Genomic DNA, 25,837 nt, shown 5'->3' with positions numbered 1-25,837 from the left:
TCAATCATTCTGTCAATCAGCCAGTCAATCATTCAATCAATTGACAATTTTTATATGAATTCTGTATGCTGTTTTGAATAATTTATATATCTATTTCTATCAATATATCTCTACCTATGTTATCTATGCTACTGTGATATTTGCTCATTCTCGCTCCAAAATCCTCTTTTACTTTGGATATTAAGGTCACGATACAAGTCACGGGTCAGGTTCAACCAACTTAAAAAATAAAATAAGATAGAGAAAGAGCGGCATAACTAAAGAGAGATAGAAATTGTAACTTGGCGTTCTTGTATTTTCTCTCTCTCTCTCTTTATTTTATTTTATTTTGCTCCTTTTTTTTCTCTCTCTCTTCCTTTCTTTCTTTCTTTCCTTTTTTCTTCCATTTTTTTTTGCTTCTTTGCTTGCGTCATCTTACAGACCTGTCGATGCTATGGAGAAATCTATGCCAAATATCGCTCGCTTCTTTTCTACACTGAAGAACAGCTTGCTTGAACCCAACGGAGCTCGGTCCGCTTATGCACAGATGGACCAAGAATCGGAGAATGAAGACGAGTATACGTCCCACAGTTTATTCTATTCTCTTCAACAGGATCAGATGGGAATCGATAGCATGCCATTGACAGAATCGAATGCATATTCGGACACAAGTCAACTCATATTCGACCAAGAAGAGCTTATGGGAGAACCATCTGCACTAAATCTATCTACCTTGTCTGCCTCTCGACTAAACAAATCTGACTACGAAGAAAGTCCAGTGAGTAAAGATTTATAGGCGTATAGATTTATGCAAGCGCAGTGAAGATTTACTTGTGTATCAGAAACCATCCGCTATTTATCTAGACGTACCATCCACCGCAATAGCACCCATCACAGCACCTCTATCGGAGTCTTTACTTCCAACAACAGCTGCGGTAAAGAAACCAAAAATAAAATAAAATAAAATAAAATAAAATAAATATAATTGATCGTTATTCAAACCATGAGATTATTTATTTTCTTTATGTTATTTCAACAGATACCTCCTGGAATCACAACTATAAAAACAGAAAAGAAGTACAAAGATCCATTGTTTGGTCTGGCTTACTGTCTTTTAATCATCGTCTATGTCTTATCAGGCATTTTACTTGTTTGCACGACCGACGTGAGTATAAATTATATATATTAATTATAATCCCAAAAATAATCAATAAAAAAAAATCTATAGAGCCATGCACTAGAAAAAGCAGCCAAAGGAACCACATTTAAGGCCATATCTGATAGTGCAGGCATTCTTACCCTCATGGTCTTTACAACTCTCTTGGTTGGCATTTGTTGGTTTCATGTCCTTCGCAAATTTACAAAGGTAATAATAATAACGATAAAAGATATATATATAAAAATGTCTATCTAATCAATTGAATTGTATTAAATCTGTCTTGTTATCAAACTAGGCGATTGTGTGGGGAACAGTAACATGCGTCCCGATAATATTTGTAGGGCTGTTTATATGGGCACTGGTAGAATCATTCCAAAGCTATTATTATTATGGCAACCAGCCTTCTGCACAAGACTCAGGGTAAGAAAAAAAATCTTAAGAAAAAAGAAGGAACATATAGACGGATGAATAGATATAGAAGTCATTGTTATTGTCATTGTCATTGTCATTGACTATACCATAATGAACAGCAGAAATATATATATATATATATTCTTATTGCTGGTGATATTGTGCTATGTTGTTGTTTGGTCCATGCGAACAAGCAGGGACTTAAAACAATACTAACAAACACTCATTTTTTTTCTAAAAAAATAATTGATCAGATTGACAATCATGTCCTTTATCCCATTAATTATCAGTCTTTTTTACATGAAGCTTGTATTTAGTGGTCGTCATCGTATCAATAAAACAGTTGCAGTAATAGAGGTAAAGATATATATATATATATGTGTGTGTGTGTATTGAATTGTGTGTTGTATCCATAGTTGGCATGCGAGATATTGAAATCCAATCCTGGTATCCTATTGGTATCTTTAATTCTCCTGGTTGTCTTTATTAGTTTCTCTGCACTTTGGCTATTATTTTTTAGTCGTCTATGGCTACTAGGCCACATAGAAAAGTCTGGATCAAAATCAGGTAAAAAAAAATCTATATAAATTAATGTTAACAGCTATTAAACATTTTTCTTTACTTTGAATTCTTTATTATTATTATTGTTCTAGAGGCTATATGGGTTGTCAATGATCATGTGAATATGCTGGTTGTATTTTATTTGTTCATATACATGTGGACAGCAGCAGTATTGATCAACATGCAAAGGTAGATATTTATATACATATACATATAAGAAAATCAGTAATACAAATAATTTAAGTGATAATAATAATTGCAATTATTACTGTGATATGTGATATGGGATTTAGATTTGTACTCTCTGCCGTCACTGCCCAATGGTACTTTCACAGGTAAACAAGAAATTCATCGTCTATTTATTCATATATATACCTATTGTTTTACTAATAATAATAATAATAATAATAATATTGTCCTTTTTTAAAAAAAAATCCTTAGACATGAACCTGCAACAACAAATAGCGAAAAGGCTTGGAAGAGTGCCCTGATAAGAGGATCAACAACCTCATTAGGAACACTTGCATTTGGTGGGCTTGTTCTCACCCTTGTACAGAGCATGCATCTCCTTGCCCAATATATGAAAAAGGTAAGTTAGATTATCTTAGCTTAGCTTATGGGTTATACAAAAAAGCCAAGAAGATAGAAATGATTCCAACATAAACATAAACATATATCTATATGATTTGCTTATAATGACTTGATATCTATTTTTCTTCTTCTAAATAAATAAATAAAAAGTATGTCAAGAAAAGCAGACCATTCGTGTGGATTGTTTCGATTCTGCTTGCATATCTCGAAGCCATTGTCAGCCAAATCAATCACTACACCATAAGTCTTGCAGGAATCACAGGCGAAAGTTTCTGCTCTTCAGCAAGATCAGGTACAAAGATGTTTAGAAGGAACCTTTTGTCAGGACTATTGGGTGGTAAGCATGCTCTCTTCGTCTTCTTCTTTGTTGCTGTCACTATGTCATAAAGATCACTTTTACTTTATTTTATTAATATATATAACCATGACAACAAATTAATCGTTCTTATATATTTTATAGATTTGTTGACAAAGTTAATTCTGTACATTGGTGCCTTGGTTATCTCTCTTGTGTCAGGACTTGGAACCTATGTTTTTGCAACCCACAGTCTTCATTCGCCGCATGGATACATAATTGGTATGCTGGCTGCCATTGTGCCAATGTACATATCACAGTTCTTTTCCTATACCATGATGAGCATGTAAGTTCCCCTTTCTTAGAAAATACAAGAGAGAAATTGGGTGAATGGAGAATTAATTAATCAAGACCATCAAATTAATATTATCGTTATATCTATATCTATTATGATTATTAGTGTTGATGCTTCATTCCTTTGCTATGCTATTGATCTCGACACGGGGATGGTGCACTTATCCAGCGCTCACAACGTATTCTCTGGCTTTGACTAAGAGATTGTTTAGTAATATTATTATCTAAAGTTTGGAGATTATCTCTCATATATTTATATTCCTTCAATTCATCCTATCCTATCCTATCCTATCCTATCTTTTTTTTTCTCTTATCACAAATCCTCTTTATTTGTTATCGAAAATGATATCATATACGTACATTTTCACTTCATCTTACACTATAAATATGCAAATCAATCATTACTACCAATACATACATACATACATACATACATACATACATACAAAAATATATACAAATATATATATATATATATATTCAAGCATTCTAATAATTGTAATAATATATGAAAAAGCTTTTATATGATAGTCAAATTCAATGTCTTTTTTTTTTATTGTTAGACGACTGAAATAATATGAAGAATTTATATATCAATTAACATATATACTATAAAGAAAAAAGGGCGGTTTTAGTGAGGTTTTTGCAAGTTTTTCAGGGTTTAGTGTGTTTTAGAGTGAATTTTTAATTAAGCACTAATCTCTCTCTCTCTCTCTCTCTCTCTCTGTTTCTACTATTATTGTAGTTCAAAAAGTAAAATAATGTTCGAAAATCAATAATTACTTGGGCTTTCTTCTTTCCGTCTAGGCCTTGCCTTTTATCTGAATGCGGGTCAATATCTACAAAAAAACGTATAATTCTTGTCAAACGAGTAATCATTGAAGAAAATGATATTTTAATGGACTTTTACAAAGGCAAGCGGTCTATCTCAGCCAATATATATGTCTATAGGCAATTAAAGAAGATACGGATTACATATGTAGAAATAAAATATAATAAATTCGAAGGACTTGTAACTTTGACATGTCTAACATATACTTAGTTTAGGATGCTCTAAACTTTTATTATTATCCTGAGACCTAGTTCAAGTATATATATATGGTTTTTAATCCAGAAAGCCATTTTAGACGCATATTGTATGCTGGACTGCTTATCAGGCTGCAAAATTTGGGTCAAGGAACAAATATGACCTACAGGATTACTAACATTTTAATTTGAACTTAAAGTCGTTGCCACCAAAAAAAGTAATGATTGTGTTTGCTTTTTTTTGGCTATAAAAGTTACGAGATCGGTTTTGTAAAATCTGGGTCTTGATAGCGAAAGTTACGACTCCGGAGATTTAAATCCTGACATTTTTTACAGTGATAATTAAATATATACTGTGAGGGTATATATTTTGTAGCCAAGACTTTGGATAAGTGCATCTTGGTGTTGGTGTTGGTGGTGTATATGTAATATAAACTCTCCGGTGATAAGGAGGTCAAATGCCTTTTCTTAGATTAGATGAAATGTATATTATATATATCTTATAGAACTTATTTATAATACTGTACCTCATAATCTTGATGGTCAAAATGACAGCAGTATATAAGATTATATATATATATTATATTATATTATTAGTTGATGATTAAATGTACTAGCTCGGTCAATAGTGATTATTGATTATTTGGGGTTTTTTTTATATTTACATTTTAAAATAAAAAAAATGACATAAGGGAGGACATTGAACAGTCTATTTCGGATATATACATGACGCAATAAAAGTCCATTTTAATTTTTTTTTGCTCTATACAGTTAACAGTAGCAATACAAAGTAATAGCAGTAGCAGTAGCAGTAGCGGCAGCAGTAGCATTAGTGTATCTAATATAAAAACTCAGTACAAAAGAAGTCTGTGAGCCCATAATTTTTTGTTTTAATTTTTTTTTTCATTTCCTTGCACCTTTGCTAATATCCAACTACCATGTCTGAACACACTCAACCCATTCAGCCCACTCAGTTTGATCAATTTGATCAACCTACTCAATCTACTCAATCCACTCAACCCACTCAATTTGATCAATTCACACAACCCACACATACTGTCCAACCTGTTCACACTGTCCAGCCCGTCCAACCTGTCCAGCCCGTCCAACCTGCTCACACTGTTCAGCTCGTCCAACCTGTTGAACCCACACATACTGTCCAGCATGATCAGAAGAATACTGTCAAGATGGTCGAGGACGATCATCAGGTCCAAGCTGGTTCCCATTCTCAATCGCTTAACCCAAACGTTATCATCAACAGTGCACTTGATGGCTTTGCTGAACTAAGTTCAAAAATCAATCCATTCGCACAGAAAATCGGAAAGAGTCTTGGACAAGCCAAACAGGTAAGCCTTTTTAAATATATAATGTATATATATATATAATATATAAGAGAGAGAGAGAGAGCGTATGTGTGTGTGACAATGATCTACAATTGAATTGTGTGTGGGACTATGCAAGTGTGTACAAACGTGAAGGTGCACAAGTGTTTGTATGCTGATCATTTTTCTACTTTTGTATAATAGTACGCACAAGAGAAGTTGGGTACAGCTGACGATGTCACAGAACTTCCGCAAGAATACAAAGATCTTGAGAACGTAAGATGTACAAAATTTGCTCTAAATAAATACAAAAAGAGAGAGGGAGAAAATTGTGCAAGATTTACTAATCAATATTCTTATATGTATATATTGTAAACAGCGGGTAGATATTTTGCGAAATGTTCAGGCCAATTTGGTCAAAATAACCCGTACATACGGTAACCCTTCCCATGATTATCCCGTCCAATTACAAGAATCCTTATTGGGACTCACGTCTTCAGTCACTCGAGAGATCCAGAACATGACTCTTTCGACAACAGAGAGATCCAACGCCACAACCACACCCCCAGCTACAGCCGCAGCCGCAGCCGCAGACACCGCCACCGCCACAGCCACCGCCACAGCCACAGCCACAGCCACAGCCACAGACAATTCGTCTTCCAACTCTTCCTCTCATTCTACTCATTCTGCTGGTAGTATTGCAGATCAAAAGCTGCACCCAAAGACACTTTCACATGCCTTGGCACGCGTGGCCGGGCAGGGAGCAGAGCAAGTCGGGCTGGAGGACCACTACGGGACCGCATTGTTCAAGGTAGCCACTATCACCGAAAAGGTTGGCAATGCTCAGCTGGCGATGGATGATGCCATCACAACAAAATTCACCCAACCAATGCAGGCCAATCTTGCGACAGTTATTGAGCAGGCCCTCAAGGCTAGACGCAACGTCCAGTCTTCCAGATTGGCGCTCGATACAGTCAAGGCAAGATATAAGGCAACAACTCGCCTAGACAAGGAAGAGGCTATTCGTCTGGAAGTCGAAGAGGCCGAGAATCAGTTTGTGGCAATGGTAGAAGAGGCCACAAGTTTGATGAAAGCCGCATTAGATAATGTAAGTTGCTTCTTCTCCTTTTGTTTTAGTAATGACGAGAGAAATATGTTGTAAACATATAAATATATACAATCTAATGCATTATTTATTTATTTATTTTGTATAGCCTGAGCCTTATCGTAATCTCACAGACCTTGTGGCAGCTCAGGATGCTTATCACAAGGAAGCACATGAACTTTTATCTGAACTCACACCTGAATTGGATGCCCTTCGAGTAGCGCAGGAATCCCACTTTCACCATCACTAAAAAAGGAAAGAAAGAAAACAAAGGAGAAAAAGTAAAATAAAATAAAAAATAAAATGAGATAAAGACTTGTTTTACTTTCATATCTCCCACTCACCAATCCCTCTTTCCTTAACAAAACACATGCACATACTTCTTTGCCTTTCTTGATTTCTTGACATTATTTTGAGTGTTTGAATAATAATTGAAATCTCTTTGTAATTTTAAACAATTCAAAAATAAAATTATATATATATAAGAAACATTGTCAATATCTATCTATTTTAGCAGCAATATTACAGGGGTGTCGTTACCTGATGAGACGCTACTCTTTTTTTTTATATGCCAGACTAATTGATTGTGATAATTTGCCCGGGGACCGATCTTTATTCTCAAAGCCTTCAGGGTAAAAAACAATTGTGTCCTGAAATTCTTAATCCAATATCTATGTTTCTTCAGCAATCTCCTCAGGCACCTAACTCTCATTCTTTAGGAAGCAAGACCTGTTCTTGAGCAATTTGATAATAAAATTTTGTCTCATACAAAAAAAAATTATTCAATCTAAATATAAAATCTTCTTTTCCATTGTATACTCATCTCGTAAGAATTTACTAATCAATTATATATTAAAGAATATCAGTTTTCTCATAGATAGCAAAGACATTACTTTGCTTATTGGAGATTAATAATTAATAATTATTCTGCTAATAGGTACTTTCTGTAAATCAATTCAATATAAACCATATCAATAAAGAAACCCGCTTTTTTTTTTAAATCAAAATGAACATAATCTTGCTCAACAACATCTTCCTATCTCACCAGTTAATAATCACAATGTAATGATAATAGCAATTGCAAGGATTTAGGAATATACACTTGTAACTAAAGGTAAGTAAGCCAACTCGAATGTACTTGAAGTGTATCTAAGGATGGGAGCCGGCATTTTTTTTATCAAGGTATGATGGCTTAAAGTAACATGTTAGTTAGCTATTTTTATTACTCTAGGCATATATCAAATACCTTATTACAGGTAGTATAAAGCTGTAAGTATCAAATTTCATATTTAAGAGGATGCTTTTACACTTGAACAAAGCTATTGTCCTGCTTTATATTAAAGTATCTTTATTATGATAAGTATGAATCCTTAGGGACCAGATATAACTTTTTGATGCCAGCCAGCAGGTCATAATTTATGGTCCGGCAAAATCAAAACGTCGCTCGCCTAAGATTTGCAAGCTTCAATACAAGCAAAAGGAAAAAAACACGCATGCTTATATATATAGACATTTGTATCATTTAATCCCCATGCTTACATGATGTAAGCAATTGTACCCCATCCCCAATATTTTCATATACATTCTCTGTTCTATAGTGTCATGCAACAAAGCTTGTGGAATAGGCCTCCAAAAAAATATATATATAATAATTTCCTCCCCCCTCATATATATATTGTAACCAATATCAGGTTCCCAAAAAGCAATCTGTTTATGTCACAGAAATTGGGATCTACTGTGGTGCTCCCCCACTGACCCACAAGAAAAAATTAGGACTGTCATTATCACAGACCACCAATACCTACAAGTTTAATAATAAAATAGAGATAAAGATAAGCAAAATAATAAGAGTGTTACAAATGCAACATCAATTAGTTATAAAGTAACCTTTATTAACAGTAATACTAGTGGTTAAATATATATATATTAGAGTTTATAAATCTTGTGTTTGGTAGCAAATATTTATTTCAGGCCTGCTTTAATAGATTGAATTTAATCGAATCGAGTGAAAATACAATAAGAAAAAAAAACCTATATTGCTATACAGATTATTCACTCTAATTCACTTAATCATTAAACATATTGTTAATAGTAGTAGTGGTGAAATAAAGTCAATCAGTCAGTCAGTTAAGTTGTGTCTCTGACGTCACAAGAGCCTATTTTTTTGTTGTCCATCTTAAAAATATATAGATGCATTACTTGATCAAAAAGTCATCGCAATTGCATGCACACACTGGACTCAATACAATAAACTACAATACCTAAAGAAGAATAAGAATAAAAAATATATAGATATATTCTTTAGCGTCATGGACACTCCAAACGATACCAACACGATGATTCCTACCACAACAACAACAACTGCTGCTGCTGCTGCTGCTGTTGCCGGTGGCACTACTGACGTTACAGAACCTACTACTACCAATGCAGCAACTACTACAGACGCAGAAGCTATTACCAGTACAGAATCAGCTATAGATACAGCAATAACAACAACAACATTTTCTGATACAGAGGCTACACTTACTACTGATCCATCTGCCGAAACTACCAGCACTACAACTAGTAGTACTGATACTGCATCAACAGGTGTTAATAATACATTACCACCACCTCTACCAATACAGCAACAACAGCAACAACAACAACGCCCTCCCTTCTCCTCTGAAGGACCAGTTCCTATCAACCATCAACCACTTGGAACACATCATCGTAGACCTCAACCAAATTTGCATCAGAATCCTCATCAGCATCCTCATTCTCACCCTCCACCTCCTCCACCTTTGCCCTTCCCTTATCCTCATCCTGGAGCATTTATGAACTTTCTTCCTCCAGGGTGGACTGAACACACCGGACCTGGTGGACAATTATATTGGTACAATGCCATGACAGGACAGAGTTCGTGGCAGAGACCAGTGATGCCACCGCCACCACAAGGTGGATTTATGGGACATCCAGGAATGGTTCCCATGGGATTACAGCAACGACCACCACCACCGCCACCACCACCACACCACAACCAACACCAACACTACCACCACCAGCACCACCACCAACAACAACAACAACAACAACAACCGTTAAATTTTACTCCTCCAGTTGTACCTAAACCACCTGTCAAAAAAACCAAGTAAGTAAGCAAAGAAAATAAATCTATTGTTTTACAACACTTTAATACTTATTATTGATGTTAGAAAGAAGATTCCGGGTACACACTGGTTGCTGGTCAGAACAACTGATGGGATGGAGTTTTATTTTGACAAGGAAAAGAAGCAGTCTGTGTGGGAGATGCCTAAAGAGCTGGAGGAGCCTATTGCACAAATGAAAAAAGAAGAAAAGGAAACAGAGGATGCACTCAAGGCTGCCAGAGAGGCCGAGATTGGAGAAAAGAGAAAGCTTGAACAAGAAGCTGAAAATGAAGCTAAAAGACAAAGAGCAGAACAACAAGCACAGAAAGGAGTATCAGTAGGAGAAGAAGAAGGAGGAGCAGAAGAAGAGCCTACAGAGTAAGTTTTTTTTGTAATAAAAAAAGAAATATTTGTGTATGTAGTAAATATTAATATATACATGAATTTTATTTTAGAATGACAGAAGAGGATATTATGTGGCAATTGCAGAATATGGATCCTGAGGAAATCGAAGATCTTGGGTTGAGAAACGAAGAACCACCAGAAGAAACAAGTACCATGGTGACACCAAATGCACAAGCTGTAAAAATGCAATTATTACAACAACAACAGCAGCAGCAACAACAAGCACCACCACAGATTGTGGAATCTATGGATTTGTCTCTTACAGAAGAGGAACGGGTTGAGCTTTTTACAGTAAGTAATTAAGAAGGTGGTTTATAAATATAGCCTAGTTTAGTTTAGCCTAGTGTTTTATAAATAATACTAATCTTTTGTTTTATTTTGGGTGAATAAATTACGTTAGCAAATGTTGACTGAAAAGGACATTTCGCCATACTCCACATGGGAAAAAGAGTTGCCGAAATTGATTGGTGATCGACGTTACTCCCTTGTGCAGCAGCACAGTAAAAGAAGGAATCTGTTTAATAATTACTGCCGCCTATTGGCCCAGGAAATCAAATTGAAAAAGGCGAATCAAAAGGTAAATTAGAAATCTAATGTTAAATGCTATATATATATTTGAACGTGAATTTGAAACTTAAAATTTATTTATTTATTTATTGAATGTGAATATTATACAAAATAGACTCCAGAAGAGAGTTACTCTGAATTATTAGAAGAAGAGGCTAATGAGAGGATGTATTGGGAAGACTTTCGTCGGAAAGTTAAGGATGACGAGAGATTCAAGGCAGTAAGAGAAACGAAGCTGAGGGAAATTATGTTTAAGGATTACGTGAAGATGCTCCGAAAGGACAGGACTGCGAGCTCAAAGCGGAAAGAGGAAGAGTACATGGAGTTGCTGAGGAGTACAAAGGAGATTAGAGTGGGAATGCGGTGGAGAGATTGTAAGCGTATTTTGGAACACGATAAGCGGTACCAGGCCATAGATAGCAAAGACACCAGAGAAGATTTATTCCGGGATTATCTCGAGACCCTCTAAGTAACCAAATGTAACAAATCTTTCTCTTTTCTTTCCAATATATTCATATTTTATAATATGAGACTTTTGCTTTATTTTGAATGTTAATTATTAATATTATTTTAAGAAAAAAAATTATTGAAGGAGATTTGAACAGTAAAATAAATGAATAGATAGACAGATAGACAGATAGAATAAAATAAAATAAAAAATGAAATGAGATGAAATGAGATGAAATGAGATGAGATGAGTGAGATGCAACAAGAGTGACGGTTGAACTATACAGAAGCACAAGAAATAAATAGATTGTGTAGATGAAATAATTAAAAAAGGTATTATAAACATGGAAAAGGGTGGGTAATAAAAGAAAATTAATAGTAGAATAAAGAGGTAAAAGATGATGAAGAACAAGAAAGGCACATGGGTGTCTTGCTTTGAGATCCTTTCATACTTGTATGCGTGTATATGTATATATTGGTCTGATTCCCTTTTTTTTGGTTTTGGTTTAATTTGTTTCTTATAGCCGAAGGTGCGTTATTTATACGGCTGTTGACTGAGGAGATTGGTAGTGGAATACTTTGGGTGGTTCAGACGTGAATCGAACAGAGGGCCGTTTGGTTGGTGGGTTGATAAGAGATGGTTTGATGAGTATGCTGGTGGTTGGACGTGGTTGGGAGCGACAAAAGATGGCCGGGGCTTCACGCACCATTGCCTCTTCTTCCTCGTGTTCTCGTTCTTTGTTTGCTCGAATGATTGCCTGCAGGTGTTCATAGCATTCTCGTCGACGGTCCGGGTGACGGTGCCGGGGGTAGTGAGATGGTCTTTTTAATGTGGGCGAAAGAGGAGGAGATGGGAGACTTGATGGAGACATTGGTTGGTTATTTGATTGATTGATTGGTTGGTTGAAATTATTATTATTATTATTTTTTGACTGATGTTGTTGCTGCTGCTGCTGCTGTTGCTGCTGCTGTTGTTGTTGTTGAAAGTACAAAAAAAAAGTACAAAAAAAAAGAAGAAAGCTAGCGGAATTGGATGGTTGACAGTTTTTATAGGAAACTCCTGCATGGGGGGGAGGGGGAAGAAAAAAAAAAGGGTGGAACCAATAAAAGGACCCGATCGACAGTCTCTTTCTTCATATAAATAAAAATACAATAGAATAACTCTTCCCTGGGATCATTGGATCGACCGCAGATCGCTTCCTAAACGTGACTCGGTCCCCTCCTCGGGTCTACCAAATTAAGAAATTCTTAAAAAAAAAAAAAAGATTTGGATATTGAATTTATTTTATGTAGTGTAGTGTAGTGTAGTGTAGTGTATTGTGTTATATATTATTTTAAACAGGTGTTTGTGGTCCTTTGGATTGAATAAACTGACCGTCATGATAAAGAGAGTCAAAAGTGTCTTGGAATATTTTCTACAAAATATTTAAAGAAGTATTTATATACTTGTTCTTATACTTATAATTATAATTATATATAATACACACACACACACACAAAACCAAATAAAATAAAAATGTTCCTTCCCCTTGAAACATTGAAACAGTAGTAGTAGTAGTAGTATTATTATTATTTTTGGGGGGTAGAAAAAAGAACGAATGCTGACTAACTTAATACTAATAAACTAATATAAATATAAATATAAAAAAGAGGACTTGCCTGCATTTCATTGGCGTCTTCATATACAAGCGAGCCTTCTTCATTGAATGTCCGTGCATTATCAAACAGTAGTAAAACGTCTTTAACAAAGTGTTCCACAGTTTCATAGTAGCAGGAATGAATCCGTTTCTTGATCATAGTCAACGAAATGGGCTGCTTGATCATCGAGTAGTACATTGGATAATCACGCTTGCTGACCAAATCCATAAACAGTTCACTGCGGCTGCGGATCCCACTATTAAATAATTATTTATCATTTTTTTTTTAAGAAAAAAAAAAGTACAAAATACATAACATGTATTTAGTATTGTTGTTATTGGTGTACACAATATAAAATAAAATATTTAATAATAAGAAAATCGTACTACACTACACACACTATACTATACTATACTATACTACACTACACTATACTGCACTGCACTGCACAATCATAATCACAATCACAATCACACCAACTTTCATTAGTCTTACTTTTTTTTTTTTCATCTCAACCCCCCCAATTATCTCACTCAATATATATATATATATGTGTGTGTGTATTGTGTTGATTATCTTGCACAGCCACCCAGCCCCCCAGCCACCCACCCAAACCAAGCCAAACCAAACATACTTGACTATAATAATATGATGGTCTTTTTGGTTCAACTTACTCTTCATCTTCGGTCGTACTGCCTTCGACTGCATCATAGCATGCCTCGAAAAGTTCTGTCATCTTCTTTCTCATTTCTGCTGGGACTGGGTCAGGGCCCTGTGGCTCGCTACTGGATACCTTCTTTGGCCTCTTTGTGCTACGTTTCTATAAAGCATAAACTCAGCATCTTTTCTTTCTTTCTTTCTATTTCAAATTGTCGATCCTTTCCATTCTTGTCACACTACAACTTTACCTCTACTTCGCCTCGTCTTGGTCTGCCTCTCTTTCTATTCGAGTCGATCTCCGGACTCGGTTCTTTATGAACATATTTCTTGCCCTTGGTGGTTGCCCTTGGATTTCGTTGTTGTATTTCCTCTTTAGAAGCAACAACAACTTCTTCTTCATCATCATCATCATCATCTTCTTCTTCTTCTTCTTCTTCATCCTCCTGTTGCTTTTGTTGTTGCTTTTGTTGTTGAGTACGTCTTCTTCTTGCTTCTTTTCGTGTAATAAGAACTTCCAAATCAACATCTTCATCTTCCAATGCCTACCAATAAGAATATTTATTATTCCTCTTCTTGAAATATTATATTCTATACTTTCAATTCCCTCCCCCCCCCCCCCCCCAAAAAAAAAAAAATGCCTCAAAATAATCATAAGCATCTAATTTACGTTGACTCACATTAACCCACTGATCTTCCGTGAGCCCATCGTCATACCGAATCGAATCTTTCACCCGCTGCCCACGCCCCAATTCAAGTGGCACATTGTCAGCCACAACAACAAGATCTTCTTGGTAAACATCTGGCAGCTCCCTATCCTGAATAAGCCGCTCAGGTTTTCTGCCCCGGTTTCCACTTTGCCGCCACTGCTCCTGTTCTCGTTTCTCTCTCTCGACATCCATCTCGTGAAACAGCACACCCTCTTCCTCAGACCGCTTCAACATCTCATTGAGCTCCTCGTCATCAAGGTCCTCGTCCTCCTCTTCCCCTCTACCCCCACCCTCCTGTTGCTCATCACCCTTGTCTTCCAAAAGCGACCGCAAAAACGTCTCTCGATCCTCTTCTGTACTCCGGTTGTCGAACTTTCCGGCCTGGATAACCTTGCCATCAATGTCGAGTTTATAGTTTGCTCTGGCAAGAATGTTTTCTTCGACCGAGTTGGTGGATACCAGACGGAAAATACGCACTTCTTTGGTTTGGCCAATACGATGAGCCCGATCCTGTGCCTGTAGATCCTGGTGCGGGTTCCTTATATTATATGTTAATACACTATCGTTACTTTTTTCATCATCTTTGTTAAAAAATCTTTGTGTTCAACTTTACCAGTCAGAATCAAAGATCACCACAGTGTCGGCTGTCTGGAGATTGAGTCCGAGTCCTCCTGCGCGCGTACTCAGCAAGAAAATAAAGTATGGTGAACTGGGCGCATTGAACAGGCGCAACAGTTCAGAACGATCGTCGGCCTAATTATACATAAAAGTACACAATAAATATAAATGTACATGATGAAAAAACGTGCTGTTGAATTATATTGTGTCATATCCGAATCCCTTTTTTGCTTTCTTTTCTTTTCTTTTCTTTTTTCTTTTTTCTTTTTTCTTTTAACTTGTCCCTTAACCACACACATACATACACTATACACCCCCAATTTTTTTTTCTTTCACTTTCCTTTTTTAATTTTTTAATTTTTTAATTTTTTAATTTTTTAATTTTTTAATTTTTTACCTTTGTTGAACCGTCAAGACGCAAGTAACTAAAACCTCGGTAGGTCAAGAAGTCTTCCATGATACTCATAATTTGGGTCATTTGGAAAAATATCAACACCTGCAAACCATTATACTTTTGATTAGCCAAGAGAAGTATTCATGTATACACGTATTTATTTACTTACTCGGTGACCAGTCTTTTCTAATTTGGGTAGCATACGATCCAATAGTTCGAATTTACCAGAGGTTCTGAACAACAGATCGTTGGATTGTCTGTTTGGATTGATGGCACTCTCGACCTCCTCAAATACAAAAGGATGATTACAAATCTTACGGAGCTGCATAATCTTGTTATTCAATCCCTTGATAGTTGTTTTTCTATCATCAAATAAACATATACATATGAGTAAATCTAATAATTCAGATAATAAATGATAGTAACAAATCTTATTCATACCCATTATTTGCCCCGGTTGTATAGAGCATTCGGTTCTTCTTCATCTGGGTGTACATCTGCAACTGGAGTGCCGAGAGTCTACACTTGATCACTCTCTCAATCTTGTCTGGCAACTCAGACTCGACATCTTTCTTCAATCGACGCAGCAAAAAGGGTCGCAGGACCTTGTGAAGACGCTTGATGATCAGCAGCTGTTCTTCCTCATTCAAATCAATCTTGTCCTGGACACCCTGGTTCGAGAACGGGGTATTGAACCACTCCTCAAAGCTCTTCACACTCTTGAAGATCTTTGGCAGGATGAAGTTCAGCAGGGCCCAGAGCTCGGGCAAGTTGTTCTGCAGAGGCGTACCGGTCAGGATGAGCCGGTAGCGCGTGTGGTAGTATTGACGCAACACAATCGTCAGTTTCGAATTCGTGTTCTTCATGCGGTGGCCTTCGTCAACAATCATGTGCAGCCACTTGATCTTGCTCAGAATAGGCCGGTCCTTGATGATGTACTCAAATGTGGTCAGAAGGACCTGGAAGTCGTTGTAACGGATGTCGGCCTGCAGGTTCTTGCGCACCATCGGTGGTCCCTTGTAGACGATCTTCTTGACAGACGGTGCCCACTTCTCGAACTCGAGTGTCCAGTTGGTCAGTGTTGACAGCGGAACGATAATCAAAAACGGTCCGTTCTGGCGCTTGTGTTCAATCAGATATGTAATCAAACTGATGGTCTGGATCGTCTTGCCAAGTCCCATCTCGTCTGCCAAAATGCCGTTGAGGTGATTGTTGTACAGAGACACCATCCACTGAAGTCCCTTGATCTGATAATCCTTGAGTTTGCCGCCCACAAGTATAGATGGCTGGCAGACCTCTTCCTTGATTCTATGGGTCACCTGGAAATAATCCACCTTTGCCTCTGTCATCTTTATAACAAATACAGATAAAATAAGTATTGCTTGTCTTGCCTTTTTTTTAAAAAAAAAACACACACACACACAAGATATACTTACGTTTTCATCGGTCTCTGGTGTTGGTTCAGGCATAGGGAGCATATGATCGCCATGATGCATTGGGTCGTTTTGCTGGTCCAAAACAGCCTTTGTAAGAGACTCGAGAAACGAACCGGTCTGTTTGAGCAGCTGGGTCAAACGGGTATCCTTTGCTTGGTCGATGAGCTTCATGTATGCCTCTTCGTCGTCATTCTTGAGGGCCCGGATACGTTCCTTGGAAACTCGTTCGGCCTTCTTGAGCTCTTCCTTTTCAATGTGCTGGTGGAACTGGAGGACGGCTCGGCCAAGCTTTTCTTGCTTGGCCTTCCACATGGCATGCAAATTGCGCACATTGCGGCCATTGTCACATATGGTCTGTAGGTAATCAAGGTGCTTCTGCTTCTCCTTTTGCTCTCGGTCGATTCGCTGCTGTCTCTCCATTTTTTCGGTCATTCTGGCCTCACGCAACGACTGCTTCTTCATTCGTCTGTAAGCCAGGCGATCAGCTGATGTAGCCAATGTTGTCGAAGCTGTCATTCCAGTCATAATTTCCTCTCGAAGCTAAAATAAAGAATATATATATCGAACAATTAGTTGATTTATATTAATTCATGCAATTAAATGCAATTTGACTTGACTTAATTTTAATTAAATAAAATGAAATAAAAGTAAAATTCTCTTCTGTTTTATTTTTTACCTTGCGTTGCTTGCTCAGTAGACGCAAGGCCTTGAGCTCAATGACTGCCTTGAGTTTTAAGCTATTGCCACGGTTGGCCTTGATATCTTCTTCTAATGCATTGATCTGACGTGCCAGATCATCAGACAAATTGCTTGGAAGTTTCTCGAGTTCGTGGATTCGATAGTGAATTCGTGCCTGCACGCGACGTTCTCTTTCTGTAATTAAGGTGTGAGAGTCAACTCCCAAGGGTAAAATACTAGGGATCAACATTCGAGGTGAGTGTGCTTTGGGTTTTGGTGATTGTGATTGTGATTGTGATTGCAAATCTGTTGAATTCTTTAAAGCATCGTTTGGAGAATCGGATTGTTGCTCGTTGGTCTTGTTTAGGTCGGTTGTGGCTGCTGCTGCTGCTGCTGCTGCTGCTGCTGCTAATGACAATCGCTCGTTAGCCATTTTGGATAGATATTCGGCGGCATTGTTGTTATTCTTTTGAAGATTGATAGTCGTGGGTGACAAAATGGCTTGTTGGAGATTAGATGAGAGTGGCATATTCTTTGAGATCAGCTTGTATGCCATGATCTGGTACTTTAATGCAGCCAATTGATTGTGTGAAAAGGTGGAGGCATTGTCAGAGGATGCTAAATGTAATTTGATTGAGGTTTTTTTTTTCAAAAAAAAAAAAAGAAAAAGAATATAAAATCAGTTGAATTTACCCATTGTGTAGACAAAAGCAACATATACACCTATACACATAATGCACACAAAGAAACTCACATGCAAATGAAGGAAAATAAAATAAAATCAAATGAACATGTGTGCTTTTTTTTGTTGCATGTAATATGTATATATGTTGCTTTTGCGTTTCAAGAAAGTTTAGATTGTACCAGTAGTAGGTGATGCTTTTTTTTGCTTATTTTGAAGGTTTCTCAGGAATTGCATGATTTGAGTTAATTCAAAATGCTCCCCTTCCTTTTCACCTTGGGCTTGAAGAAACTTTGCTCTCTACAGAAAACCGAATCATTCATGAGGAGAAGTGTATTGTTTTGTTTTTTTTTAATAAATAATATTATTATTAGATGATTTTAAGAAAAAGAAGAAGAAGAAGAAGAATGTAAGAATAATAAAGATGTATAAAATTTGGTATTGTGTGTGTGTATATTGCTTGAAAATAATTGATTTTTTTTGGCTTTTATTTTATGTGTATATATATACATGTATATATATTTGGTACCTGAAGTAGATTATTGAGTTTTTCTTTGGTAAAGCTTCCGGTAGGCATGTTGAGTGGTGACATGATCTTTATCGGTTGAGAGAAATGACTCATTTGGCTGATCGCGCCAGATAAGAAAGCAATGGAAAGCAAAGAAAGGAAAAAGAAGAAAGGAAGAAAGAAAGGAAGCGGGTTTGTTTTAATCTTTATGTGTTTGTGTGTTTATGTGTGTATTTATGTATGTGCGTATGTATGTATACTGTCTATGTTTGTTGATGTGTGTGCGTGTCTGCGTATGTGTATTTTAAAATCTGCTGTGTGTAGTGCGTGTTGTATATATATATATATATATATATATATAAATGTGTGTGTGTGTGTGTGTGCAGATAGATATTTTATATAATTAGATATATATATATGCTGTGAGTGGAGGAGAGAACTACTTTATGACGCAAAAGGGATAAAGAATATATTTATATTGATATTGATATTGATATTGATATATATATATATATATACTGTATTTTCACCGGATATTGAGAAAAATTAAACTACCGTTTTTGGGAAAGTATGACTGGTATTTTTGAGAAAAATTCAATACTATTTTTGGTAGAAATATTTTATTAATTGAGAAAGTTAAAAGGCTAACGTTTTTCTTCCAGAGCCAAACAACGCTCAAAAAACGAGACAGAGTGTCTAATCCAACCTAGACAGTCTTTGAGGGCTACTTCTGAACATGACTTTACGATTTTTGGAGTTAATTTGTCTCCATTGTCGAAAGCTTCCCTCTTTACACCAAACTTTACCTTTGACCAAAACTCCTCGATTGGATTCAGGAAAGGTGAATATGGTGCAAGGTATATGCATCTATAGCCTCTTTTTTCTATGCAAGAGCTTACTGTTGCGGGCTTGTGAATGGGAGAATTGTCCATAACGCTTTCTAAATAGCCTAGGTAATGCTCTGTTCTAGTTTCTATTCTAGTTGTAGTTGTTACAGCCGTACCATCAGCCTTTTTTTTTTGCTATCTACCACTGTTGTTGGTTTTCTTAAAGAAATATCGATAACTCCTTGAGCAGAGATGGCTCCAAGGATAGTAATGTAAGTGTCTCGGGAGGTAGAAACAATCGACTTTGCAGGCATACCCTTTTTAGATTAACCTCTAAAACGGCTGATATGAAGGTTAAAACCTGCTTCATCAAGAAGAACACAGTTTTTTTTTCAAAATCCAAAACTTTGTTGGCCATCCACTCGAGGATAACTTCTCGTCGTTTAAGTCTTACCTCTTCCGAATTACATTTTTCAGAAAGCTTTTCCAATCTCTTAAAGCTCGATGCACAGTGCTGATGAATATGATTTTAAAAGGCTGTTTTACTAATCTTGAGTTCAGGATATTCCTTCAAAACCTGTGCCTCATTTGCTCTAAAGTCGTAGGTACATAACTATCAACTATGCTGATGATAAAAAGAGTATGTTACTCTTTCACGATAGCATTAGTACCCTTAATGGGTCCTCTTTTTTTACTAGGAGCAATAGTATCAAATTCCTCTCATTGCTTTTAGAAACGATAAGCCGTGCTCTTAGTTATGCCTGCATCTGCAGCTACGTCTTTTACTGGTACTTGCTCAATAACTAAAGATAAAAAGCGAGATATTTGGTCGGAGTCGTAGCTACCATAAGTGCTTTCCTTTTTAACGTTGTTTTTTACAGTCAAGGCGTTAGAAAATACTTCTATTCTACTACTGGTGCTAATTTTCTCAAAGTCCTTATTACTGTTTTCTCTTTCTTCGGCCTTTTCTTCTACTTCGTCCTTTTCCTCTTGAGAAAACTCTTCTAGTAAGACTTTATCAATCTCCATGGCCTCGAGCCCATACTCGTACTTTGCCCTCATCATTGACACGAGACTTACTGTTACTTCTCTCGTAAGATAATCTGAGTCGCCTTGCTCATTAAGAGACAAGTATTCGATATCCATGTTATCGAGCATATTTGAAAGTTAAACTTTAAGTAAATAAAAGTGCTTACAAAAAAAAGCTCATATTTTTCCTCACTTTCAATATCCGCTGAAAATAGTATCTAACCAGGCTAACCAGGCTAACCAGGATAACCAGGCTAACCTCCAATATTCAGTGAGAATAATTATAACAAAGTATAACTATATAGTCTTAAATATAGCGAGGTCTTATAACTTATATATATATGTAGTGTGTATAGAGCATGTATTTGCCTGGATACAGCAATATATAGCGGTTATTATATAAAGACTATCGATAATATTTGATAGATATTACGATTTATGTGACCGATGTTTAAGTTTTCTTTAGTTCTAAAAAGAACTAAGGTACCTTTATAAGCTACTTTACTATGAACTAATTATGTTGAAGTTTCAAATGATAATGGCGTTTACGATTTTGGGATGATAAAATCAACTGGTCCAAGGTGGAGCTGATGATAGTCGGGCGATGTCGTTCGAGGGGGTGGAGAATCAGCGGAGTGAATACAGGCTCTGTCGAATGTATCAGGCACAAGCAACAAGTTAGAGATGTCCATAACAAGCTTCGATAGATCATGCAAAGAATCTGGCATCTGGACTTTGGTAATTTTATACATGATATATAAGCCGCTCGAAGGTAAGACCAATACATAAAAAGTGATGGTTCTGCCAACGATTTATAATCCAAGGACTCCTACCATCTTTTGTGAATCTAACGCGTCTTTGCAGAACATCGCGACCCGTAAAAGATCTCGGCATATTACGTAAAGATTGGATTCTTGGCAAGCCGGTTTAGCCTCTCCAAAACCTAGACTTGAAGTCCATTTTACATCTTGCAATCTTGTGATACAAAGGTCAGGCCTCCAGCTCAACAAGCTTTGTTCATTTTTGGCTTCTGAGGTTGTTTCGTTCGTCCATCGTAAAAAGATATTTTAATCAGGATCAACAAAACGAGAGCAAAGTTCCATTTTATTAGAGTTCTCTGCTAAGGACACATGAGGGAGTTTCTTTATCAATTCTGCTATTGCTTTGGTAAATTTGTATATTATAGGGAGGCTTGTGCAATTTTGTTTTACCAATCTCTTTTCCAATGTACTAATATAGATTTACCGACACCATTAAAATTGCAAATGTCAGAAGACAAGCAGAAGAAGATCTCCAGGAGGGTCGTCGTTTGAGACAAAGACTGACTAGAATTCAAAGAAGATAGAAAATTTTGTCCTGGTTACCGCCTAGGACCCACCCAAGCTACCGCTGATAAGCCATTAGATTTGAATAACTTGGTATTTAGTTTTGTAATGGGTTGAAAAAGCTAAGAAAAAGATGTTTTGCTTTGACTGCAAGAAACATGGTGAGGTAAAAAAAAAAGTAGAATATAAAAGAGAGCAAGAGAGAAATTGGTGCTTAATTAAAACTCAAGTACAAGACACTTTAAACCCCGGAAAACTTGCAACAATTCACTAAAATCGTCTATTTTTTTTCTATAGGGCAAGTGACTGCTAAGAAGAATAGAGAGAATGAATAGGAAGAGTGAGCGTACGTTTAAATGTTTCGACTGAAAATAAAATAAATATATATTTATATAATTGGACATTTTAATTAATAGATAAGCCTATATAAATCCAAATGTTAATATTAATATTAATATTACTATTACTATTTCTCTTCTAGTATTATCATCATTTTGAACAAAGAGATATCAATTGGCTTGCTTGAAACTTCTTTTATATATATATTTTCTCCCTTTTTTTTCATTTTCTTGGTTCTTTATTGGTTGGCTTCAAAATATAAAGTACACTTGAAAATTGGAATTTCATTGGATTTTATGTACCTGATACAAATATATCTATATCTATGAAAACATTTTGGTAGGATGAACAAAAGCAAAAAAATAAAAAAGACATTCTTCTTCTTGTTTTATTGCTTTGGTTAAAGAAGTGCTTATAGATTATCCACCAAAATACCAATTTTCTTTCTTACACAAAAGGTATCAAAAGTCCGCGTCACATATGCCCTTTTTTTTTTTTACTAAACTTTTACTTTAATATTTGTATTTTTCCCGCCTGTTGACTTTCCCCCCTTTCTTTTGTCATCTTCTTTTCACTTCTTCTTCTTCTTCTTTTTTAATTTTTTAATTTTTTTCTTTAATTTTTCTGTTGTTGTTATTACTGTATTTCTTCTCTTCTTTATACTTCTTCTTTATACTTCTTCTGCTACTTGTAACCTTTACGAAACAAACAAACTAACAAGAGAATTTACTTTCTTTTCATTTGTTCTACATATTAACTAATTAATTAATTAATTAATTAATATTATTATTATTATATAATTATATTATACTATACTATATTATATTATATTTTATATATATATATAAATAATTAATTAATTAACTATTATATATTTTATCTACTATTACGTCTGCTTGTCTTCTGACACGTAAAGATTCCCATCTCAACTTACTCTTTATTTTTCTTCTTTTTTTATTCTTTTTTTTCCCTTATCTATCTCTTCTTCTTGCATAATGACTGCTGTTAGCTCTGTCGCCGATGTTGATGCCTGGATTTCACAGCTCTCGGATTGCAAACAACTACCTGAATCAGACATTAAGAAGCTTTGCGACAAGGTAGATATATATATAATAAATTATTATGCTTATGATTATATATCAAATCAAATCAAATCAAATCAAATAAAATAAAATAAAATAAAATAAAATAAAAACCGGACCGATATGTTATATTATAATTGTTTATATTATCAATATTTTTAAATAAATAAATATGTATTTATATAAATTACTAGGCTCGTGAAATTCTCTTAGAAGAGTCTAATGTCCAGCCAGTACGATGCCCAGTCACCGTGTGTGGTAATTGGGATGGGCACGGTAGATGTGGTGGGACGTGTCATCAGACGCTGACTCTACCAACTAGGCGATATTCACGGCCAATTCCATGACCTCCAAGAACTGTTTCGAATCGGAGGCAACTCACCCGACACAAATTATCTCTTCATGGGTGATTATGTCGACCGTGGTTATTATTCTGTTGAAACAGTTACATTGTTGGTCGCACTCAAGGTGCGCTACAAAGATCGTGTGACCATCTTGCGTGGAAACCACGAATCCCGCCAGATCACACAAGTTTATGGCTTTTACGACGAGTGTCTACGCAAATATGGAAATGCAAACGTCTGGAAGATGTTTACTGATCTATTCGATTATTTGCCCTTGACTGCACTCATTGAAGACCAGGTTAGAATTTGGTTATTTATATATGTATATATATATTGATCTTGGAAAGATATATAAATAATATATGATAATAATCAATGAATGAATGAAGTATAGAAGAGAATTAAATAAATAAATAAAGAAGAGGCGACTTACTACTTGTACTGTAGATCTTTTGTCTTCACGGAGGTCTCTCTCCCTCTATCGACACACTTGAACAGATCAGATCATTGGACCGGATCCAAGAAGTACCCCACGAAGGTCCAATGTGTGATCTCCTTTGGTCTGACCCTGATGATCGTTGTGGTTGGGGTATCTCTCCAAGAGGTGCTGGCTACACATTCGGACAGGATATTTCTGAAACATTCAATCACAACAACGGCTTGACTCTAGTAGCCAGAGCACATCAACTGGTTATGGAGGTTAGTTTGGACAACAAAATTAATTTTTTTGTATACATAGTAAATTAATTAATTGATTATTTACTTTTTTCTTTTACTTATTTATTTATACACAGGGTTACAACTGGACACACGATCGTAATGCGGTTACCATCTTTAGTGCACCAAACTACTGCTATCGTTGTGGTAACCAAGCTGCGATCATGGAAATTGACGAGCATCTGAAATATACATTGTGAGTCTTTCTTTAAACACAAAACACAAATGAAACTAATAACCATTCATGTTTTATTTACAATTTTTTTTTCATTTTCATTTTATTAGCCTTCAATTTGATCCTGCACCTAGACGTGGTGAACCCCATGTAACCCGACGCACACCAGACTATTTCCTGTAGGCACGACAACTATGACAATGACAGATAAGAAAGTATTTTTAAGCCACCCAAAAAAAAATATAAAGAGAATTTGTGCTTAGATTAGGATTTCTACATCTACCTCTTTTCTTCTTCTATTTTACGTTCCTTAATAGTCTCTCTTTTAAATACATTTAACTTACTGTTGCACTTGTACACTTTACCGTTTGTCTTTTGTATTTGCCACTCTTCTTTTTTTTAAAAATAATAATAATAATAATTATATATATAAAACAAGTGTGCAATATATATTGAAATGTCACAAGTATATATAGTGCAATACAATACAATAAATATTCGTGTACCAAAAAAAAATGTAGAGTGAGCAAGAGTGGAAATTGTCAAAAAATTAATGAATACATAGAGAAACAGAAAATGACTTTTTGTAGTCATTTCAATAAACGTAAAGTCGTTAGTTTTGAATTTGATGTTGTACAAATAAAATGTGCCTAGCAACTGGTGCAGACAGACTAAAAAGTTCAAGATAAGCTTAGCCAATCAGATTAATTTATTACTGTCCGCACGAAACCTGCATAAATTATCATAAATCTTTATCTTTATATTTCCCTTCTTCTTTTTAACAACAACCACATCAGCCGGAAGAACTAAATATAAATCATTGGCCCTTCAGTCTTACCCTCAAATTTACCAGTAGCCAAGACTCATTTAAAGTAACTATTGCTTTTATTATTATGGATGCAAGACATACTTTTCCACTCCTCAAAATCTATGTAGACATTTGAATATCCCTCCCAAATTTAAATACCTTAATCGTAAGACAGTGCACTGATGTATCAATGAGTCTGTTCTGTTTTTAAACGCTCCTTCGAACGGCGAGTGATTCAAGGTACACTATGAATACCCCCCTGTTGTGCGGCTCGCTTTGATGATTAAAACGCTCTCGACAACAATTTTAATGATGACCACAAAGAATACCTGCCTCAGCGACCAAATTATCTGAGGTATTCGGGATTGTTTATGGGTTAGTATCTCAATAATGGGAAAAGTAGATACTGTGAGAGTGTTATTTATTAAAGAGACAAAATAATATTGTTTTTATATCTGCTACTATTCAAATCCCTGTTGTGTAATGGTTGGTTTACACTGTATGAGTGCGTAGTGTACGT

The 25,837-nt window shown here is 35.8% G+C and overlaps 8 protein-coding genes across 8 annotated transcripts; 4 read left to right on the top strand and 4 right to left on the bottom strand.

Moving 5' to 3' along the window:
- Positions 1-433: 433 nt before the first annotated feature.
- PHYBLDRAFT_64967 (hypothetical protein) lies at positions 434-3,550 on the top strand (the record flags this gene model as incomplete). Its single annotated transcript, XM_018441380.1, has 12 exons — positions 434-757; positions 1,019-1,144; positions 1,208-1,345; positions 1,434-1,558; positions 1,804-1,906; positions 1,966-2,116; positions 2,203-2,299; positions 2,404-2,445; positions 2,552-2,699; positions 2,852-3,038; positions 3,162-3,342; positions 3,457-3,550. 12 exons carry the CDS (start codon positions 434-436, stop codon positions 3,548-3,550), a joined length of 1,716 nt encoding a protein of 571 aa, XP_018292060.1.
- A 1,764-nt stretch (positions 3,551-5,314) lies between these two features.
- PHYBLDRAFT_64966 (hypothetical protein) lies at positions 5,315-7,053 on the top strand (the record flags this gene model as incomplete). The annotated part of the gene is made up of 4 exons (XM_018441379.1): positions 5,315-5,722; positions 5,903-5,974; positions 6,078-6,806; positions 6,913-7,053. The coding sequence occupies 4 exons, from the start codon at positions 5,315-5,317 to the stop codon at positions 7,051-7,053; spliced, it is 1,350 nt and encodes a 449-aa protein (XP_018292059.1).
- Positions 7,054-9,048: 1,995 nt separating this feature from the next.
- On the top strand, positions 9,049-11,447 carry PHYBLDRAFT_181435 (hypothetical protein). Its single transcript, XM_018438468.1, has 5 exons — positions 9,049-9,933; positions 9,998-10,309; positions 10,387-10,627; positions 10,737-10,913; positions 11,019-11,447. Exons 1-5 carry the CDS (start codon positions 9,113-9,115, stop codon positions 11,370-11,372), a joined length of 1,905 nt encoding a protein of 634 aa, XP_018292058.1. The 5' UTR covers positions 9,049-9,112; the 3' UTR covers positions 11,373-11,447.
- A 442-nt stretch (positions 11,448-11,889) lies between these two features.
- Positions 11,890-12,222, bottom strand: PHYBLDRAFT_64964 (hypothetical protein; the record flags this gene model as incomplete). Its single annotated transcript, XM_018441378.1, has 1 exon — positions 11,890-12,222. The coding sequence occupies one exon, from the start codon at positions 12,220-12,222 to the stop codon at positions 11,890-11,892; it is 333 nt and encodes a 110-aa protein (XP_018292057.1).
- Positions 12,223-19,315: 7,093 nt separating this feature from the next.
- On the bottom strand, positions 19,316-19,812 carry PHYBLDRAFT_145479 (hypothetical protein; the record flags this gene model as incomplete). The annotated part of the gene is made up of 2 exons (XM_018431451.1): positions 19,316-19,579; positions 19,702-19,812. 2 exons carry the CDS (start codon positions 19,810-19,812, stop codon positions 19,316-19,318), a joined length of 375 nt encoding a protein of 124 aa, XP_018292056.1.
- Positions 19,813-20,227: 415 nt separating this feature from the next.
- Positions 20,228-20,656, bottom strand: PHYBLDRAFT_145478 (Homeodomain-like DNA binding domain-containing transcription factor; the record flags this gene model as incomplete). The annotated part of the gene is made up of 1 exon (XM_018431450.1): positions 20,228-20,656. The coding sequence occupies one exon, from the start codon at positions 20,654-20,656 to the stop codon at positions 20,228-20,230; it is 429 nt and encodes a 142-aa protein (XP_018292055.1).
- Positions 20,657-21,072: 416 nt separating this feature from the next.
- On the bottom strand, positions 21,073-21,421 carry PHYBLDRAFT_145477 (hypothetical protein; the record flags this gene model as incomplete). The annotated part of the gene is made up of 2 exons (XM_018431449.1): positions 21,073-21,260; positions 21,361-21,421. The coding sequence occupies 2 exons, from the start codon at positions 21,419-21,421 to the stop codon at positions 21,073-21,075; spliced, it is 249 nt and encodes an 82-aa protein (XP_018292054.1).
- A 1,333-nt stretch (positions 21,422-22,754) lies between these two features.
- PHYBLDRAFT_124904 (hypothetical protein) lies at positions 22,755-25,016 on the top strand. The gene is made up of 6 exons (XM_018429016.1): positions 22,755-23,288; positions 23,468-23,531; positions 23,596-23,915; positions 24,065-24,316; positions 24,412-24,530; positions 24,620-25,016. Exons 1-6 carry the CDS (start codon positions 23,187-23,189, stop codon positions 24,690-24,692), a joined length of 930 nt encoding a protein of 309 aa, XP_018292053.1. The 5' UTR covers positions 22,755-23,186; the 3' UTR covers positions 24,693-25,016.
- The last annotated feature ends 821 nt before the right edge of the window (positions 25,017-25,837 follow it).

The sequence above is a fragment of the Phycomyces blakesleeanus genome (assembly GCF_001638985.1).
Source record: "Phycomyces blakesleeanus NRRL 1555(-) unplaced genomic scaffold PHYBLscaffold_10, whole genome shotgun sequence".
NCBI classification, from domain to species: Eukaryota; Fungi; Mucoromycota; class Mucoromycetes; order Mucorales; family Phycomycetaceae; genus Phycomyces; species Phycomyces blakesleeanus.
This window is presented reverse-complemented; position numbering and strand designations above follow the sequence as displayed.

Coding starts and splice junctions, on each gene's coding strand:
- PHYBLDRAFT_124904 (XM_018429016.1), top strand. CDS start 23,187: ATGACTGCTGTTAGCTCTGTCGCCGATGTTGATGCCTGGATTTCACAG. Junction 24,317..24,411: donor CACATCAACTGGTTATGGAG/GTTAGTTTGGAC, acceptor ATTTATACACAG/GGTTACAACTGGACACACGA. Junction 24,531..24,619: donor GAGCATCTGAAATATACATT/GTGAGTCTTTCT, acceptor TCATTTTATTAG/CCTTCAATTTGATCCTGCAC.
- PHYBLDRAFT_181435 (XM_018438468.1), top strand. CDS start 9,113: ATGGACACTCCAAACGATACCAACACGATGATTCCTACCACAACAACA. Junction 10,310..10,386: donor GCAGAAGAAGAGCCTACAGA/GTAAGTTTTTTT, acceptor ATTTTATTTTAG/AATGACAGAAGAGGATATTA. Junction 10,628..10,736: donor AACGGGTTGAGCTTTTTACA/GTAAGTAATTAA, acceptor AAATTACGTTAG/CAAATGTTGACTGAAAAGGA.